This window comes from Gekko japonicus, unplaced genomic scaffold (assembly GCF_001447785.1).
Source record: "Gekko japonicus isolate JY-2015 unplaced genomic scaffold, Gekko_japonicus_V1.1 scaffold6528, whole genome shotgun sequence".
Classification (NCBI taxonomy): Eukaryota; Metazoa; Chordata; class Lepidosauria; order Squamata; family Gekkonidae; genus Gekko; species Gekko japonicus.
Window position 1 is genome coordinate 14,897 of NW_015165457.1, and position 4,403 is coordinate 19,299.

At 46.7% G+C, this 4,403-nt stretch overlaps 1 protein-coding gene across 1 annotated transcript in view; it reads right to left on the reverse strand.

Moving 5' to 3' along the window:
• BLVRA (biliverdin reductase A) overlaps positions 1–4,403 on the reverse strand; it is a 21,387-nt gene that overhangs the window by 11,701 nt on the left and 5,283 nt on the right. The window contains exons 3-5 of the mRNA XM_015410701.1: positions 4,209–4,342; positions 2,014–2,133; positions 1,146–1,243 (exon numbers count right to left, since the gene is read on the reverse strand). Of these exons, the coding sequence (XP_015266187.1) occupies positions 1,146–1,243; positions 2,014–2,133; positions 4,209–4,327 (337 nt within the window). The 5' untranslated portion in view covers positions 4,328–4,342. The remainder of the gene's footprint in view (positions 1–1,145; positions 1,244–2,013; positions 2,134–4,208; positions 4,343–4,403) is intronic.

A 4,403-nucleotide genomic window follows, 5' to 3' on the forward strand; every position in this document is an offset into this window, starting at 1 on the left:
TGGTCAGATGGCACTACCCTTCAGGACCACCAGCTGGTTGGGTGGGCACTGGCTGCAGCCCCTCCCAGCCACACACCTAACCCCATTTCAGAGCTCCAGATTCCAATGCCACAGGAGATGTGGAGCCATCCTGTGGGACGGCACACTTGTGCCTTTAACAGCTGCGTGCCCGTGAAGTAGTTGGGCAGATACAGCATCTCCGTTTTAGTACTGTGGTGGCAGAAGCAGCAATACTGACTCAAATTCTCCTGCCTACACAACTATCACAACAAGAAGGATTCCTTTGCATCTGTGATGCCTTGCGGTATGCACTTTATGTTGGATATTGTAGCTCTGCATGCAAGAGGGTCTGGGAGGGAAAGGGTTAAGAGAGTTCTCCCACTCAGGAGGGAAGAAGAAGAAGAAGAGATTGGATTTATAACCTGCCCTTCACTACCCAAGGGAGTCTCAGAGCGGCTTACAAACTCCTTTCCCTTCCCCCTCCCCACAACAGACACCCTGTGAGGTAGGTGGGGCTGAGAGAGCTCTGACAGAAACTGCTCTTTTCAAGAACAGCTCTTATCAGAACTATGGCTTGGCCAAGGTCATCCAGCCAGGTGCAAGTGGAGGAGTGGGGAATCAAACCCGGTTCTCACAGATTAGAGTCTGCGCACTTAACCACTACACCAAACTGGAGACTTGGCAGTTGGCCCCAACCCTCCTCTCATCGGTTAGGCGTTGAGCCTTTTTAGCCCTTGCTGGCCTTCTGCTTTCATCTTCTATAGGACCTCTCTTCTTCTTCTCTCTCTTGCCTGGACTTGGAGCTGTAGCAAGCGAATCTTTTTGAAGTTAATCTGTTCTCAATAAATTAAATTAAATGGGCCTACACGAATACGTCACGTAAGATGTGCTTCTATTTTTGTAAGTAAAATTTCTTTCTCTTGTTACCATTGGAGTCAGGCCATCTTTGAAATTTGAACAGCATTTTCCCCAACTGAGAAACGTGGAGGATTGTGGATACTGCAAAAAGCTTCCATGCTTGCACGGCAAATTATTTTTTTTTAACATTTAACCCAATACTTTAAATGATACAGCAGCAGAATCAGGGTAGCAATCCCCCCCCAAAAAAAAACCCCTAACTATAGGTTTGATTTTCCACAACTTACCTTTCTGATCTGCCATCGCCCAGAGCTGATGGGCTGCCTTTGCAGACAATGCCATAGGGTACTCGACGAGGACATGTTTTCCAGCCTCCAGGAACATCCTTGCAGAAGAGAATGAGATCCATGTCACACTTATTCCTTGCTCTCTCTTTAAAAAAAAAAAAAAATGCTCCGAGCACTAAAGATGGGGGATCCCAAATAATTCTTAGTGGCTTTTCAAAACTACAGTTCCTAGCATTCTGTGCGGACAGTCGTTATAGAACACAATTTTCCAATTGGTTTACAATTCAGAATGCCTTGAACTGAAAGTAGGGAGTGGTTCTAGGCACTAAGGACCCTTTCACAATTGATATTCTACTGCTCAAGAAATACAGGCTCCTTAACAAACGGAGAAAGGCACGCCTCTGTATTTCTGCGTTTCTAAGTGAAATATACAGAAATGGTGATCAGAGAAAGATCTGCTTCCATGTTTCTGGAAGCTCAAAAAAGGGATAATTTAAATGTGCCATAACAATTTATGAGGGAGACATGCATTTTGCAGTTGGGTATCTCATTTTGTTCTGAGGGATTCAGATGTAGTGTTTCAGATTAAGATCTGGAAAACCCAGGTTCGAATCTCCACTCTGCCATGGAAGCTGGCTGGGTGATCTTGAGCCAGTCTCACACTCTCAGCCTAACCTACCTCACAAGATTGTTGTGAGGATAAAATGGGTGGGAGGAGAATGATGTAAGCCACTTTGGGTCCCCATAGGGAGAATGGAAAAGTATAATGAAGTGAATAAAATAAATATGAGATATCCTCTGGAATTTGGGATGTCAAATGAACATTCTGAAGATGTTCTGACACGGGGAAAACTAAAAGGTGAGATACCTGATGCTCTCCTCGTGGTTTTTGTTATCGGTGCTGATGACGGCAGCATGGACTTCCTGGTTGTCGAGAGCTTCTTGTAAACTAATTTGATTGGCTTGCTGAACATCGCTCAGTGGTCTCCTAGATTTAGCAAAAGCAAATATGAATCCACACGTGCACACCGTAAATTCTCGGTTCTGTAGAACAAGCATGCAAAGAAAGAAATGACAGGCTCTGGACCGAAGATCAGAGCTGACAGAGAAGAGCTGAGCATGCCTCCTCCCTCTCCACGCCTCCTCCCCCTGCTCTGAGGGAACTCTGTGTAAGTTTCGAACATCTTCGACTGGGAGCAAAGTTCTTACCATGCAAGCCCAACCTGCTTTTAAGGAGAATGAGAGAGCAGAAATTAGACTAGAACTCCAAAATCTGTTTTCCACCAGACTCCATCACACACATTCACAATATCCAAACTTCTGAAATCAGAATGTGTGTTTATTTTCAGCACAAGCGAATATTAGTTCTGGTGCAGCCACACTGAATGCCATGCCATGCAATATATGTGGTCACCACAGACAGAAGTGCCTTGCTGGCCATAAGATACAGCATGTGCCAACAGCTCACGTTAGATCTGACCAAAATACACCCTTCTCTGCTTTCTTTCTCTCAGCTGGTCTGGGCCAGGACCAAAGGAACTAAGAAATGAGGGGCAGCCCTGGGAAACACTTAGGGTAGTGGTAGGAGATACTGATTGGGGCCCTGAAACTGTCTTAAAGCCACAGTAGGGAAAATCAGACAGGAGCCTGTACCTTGTTAACCTCATGTGCAACTTTGGCCCTGATGCCATGCGCTGAAGGGACTTTAGGCTTGTTTTTCTCAAACAGCAGTGCAGTCCACCATATCACATGACAAACTGCTTTGGAAACGGAGTAGAAAATTGAAAGCAGTTTATAATGGCAGGGGAAGGTTTTAAAAAAAAAAGAGTATCAGGAATTCTATATGAATCCATTATAGGAACCTAAACATCTCTTTGGGTTGGATTCAACCAGCTTTTCTGCTGGTGAAAAAGGAAAGAGACATTGTCTTTGACCAACAAGTACAAAAGCCATGTGAGATGGTGGTTGTAGCAGGCAAGAGTATTGCGTGAGATTGTATAAAAGGTGGCTGGATCCAACCTAATGGATCCCAGCTTTTGCATATAAGCTTCATCCACTTGCCTCGGAAAGAACTGACTAACCAGTTCTACCACAAGCCATGCACAGATTCATTTCTTCTAGGAGAAGGTGAGGTACCGTTCGCTTCAAGGCATGCCAGTACCCTTAGGGCGAGGGTCACATGAATTTACACCAGGATGACATGGAGTCTGTAAATCCTGGTTGACATGTTTTCCGTAGGAAACAGGTGAAACAAATTTACAAGAGAAAGTTGTTTGGTGGATGCAGTAAGAAACTCAGGACCAAGAGACTACTTTCGCATTAATATTGCTTACTTTTCACTAGGTTGGCACAAAGTATCAAAGCCATACGGCTCCATGGCCCCGGCTTTCTCGCCCAGGCCACTTCATCAGCTAAAACCTTGGCTTCTAGGTGGAAGGGTGGTGGAAAACGCTGTCCAGTCACAGCGGACTTATGGCGACCCCAAAGGGTTTTCAAGGCAAGAGACTCTTGAAGGTGGCTTTGCCACTGCCTGCCTCTGCCTAGCAACCCTGGACTTCCCTGGTGGTTTCCCGTCCCGGTAGTGGCCAGGGGCAACCCTGCTTAGCCTCCGAGAACTGGCGAGATCCAGCTAGCTGGGGCTATCCACGTCAGGGTGTGTCCAACATGGCAAAGCATTAATAAAAGGTAAAGATTCCCTTGCTCGAAAGCCAGTCGAGTCCGACTCTAGGGTTGCAGTGCTCATCTCCGTTTCAAAACCGAAGAGCCAGCGCTGTCCGAAGACGTTTCCGTGGTCATGTGGCCGCGCGGACACACAGACGCTGTTACGCTGTTACCCTCCCACCGAAGTGGTACCTATTTATCTACTTGCAATGTCTCGCTTTCGAACTGCTAGGTTGGCAGGAGCTGGAACTAGAGACGGGAGCTCACTCCGTCATGCGGCACTCGGGTCTCGAAGCATTAATACTGGCACTTAAATCAGCCGGCTGAGCTAACGCTGGAATGCTCCCAACTAGAAGGTATTAAAAGGACTTGTTGCCCTTCTTATATAAAAGCCCATCTTACCTCGAGACGAAGCCCACGAGTTTCAGATGCTCTGCAGGGCTGGAAGACAAAGGATTCAGCAAGTCTCGGATCCGCACAGATCCAGCGATCCCCACCCCGACAACCACCGTGCCAAACATCGCCAAGCCTGTGTGCTGGGGGGGGGGGGGGGAGAAAAAGCAGAAATGTCAGGAGCATGACTCTTTTTTTTTTTGC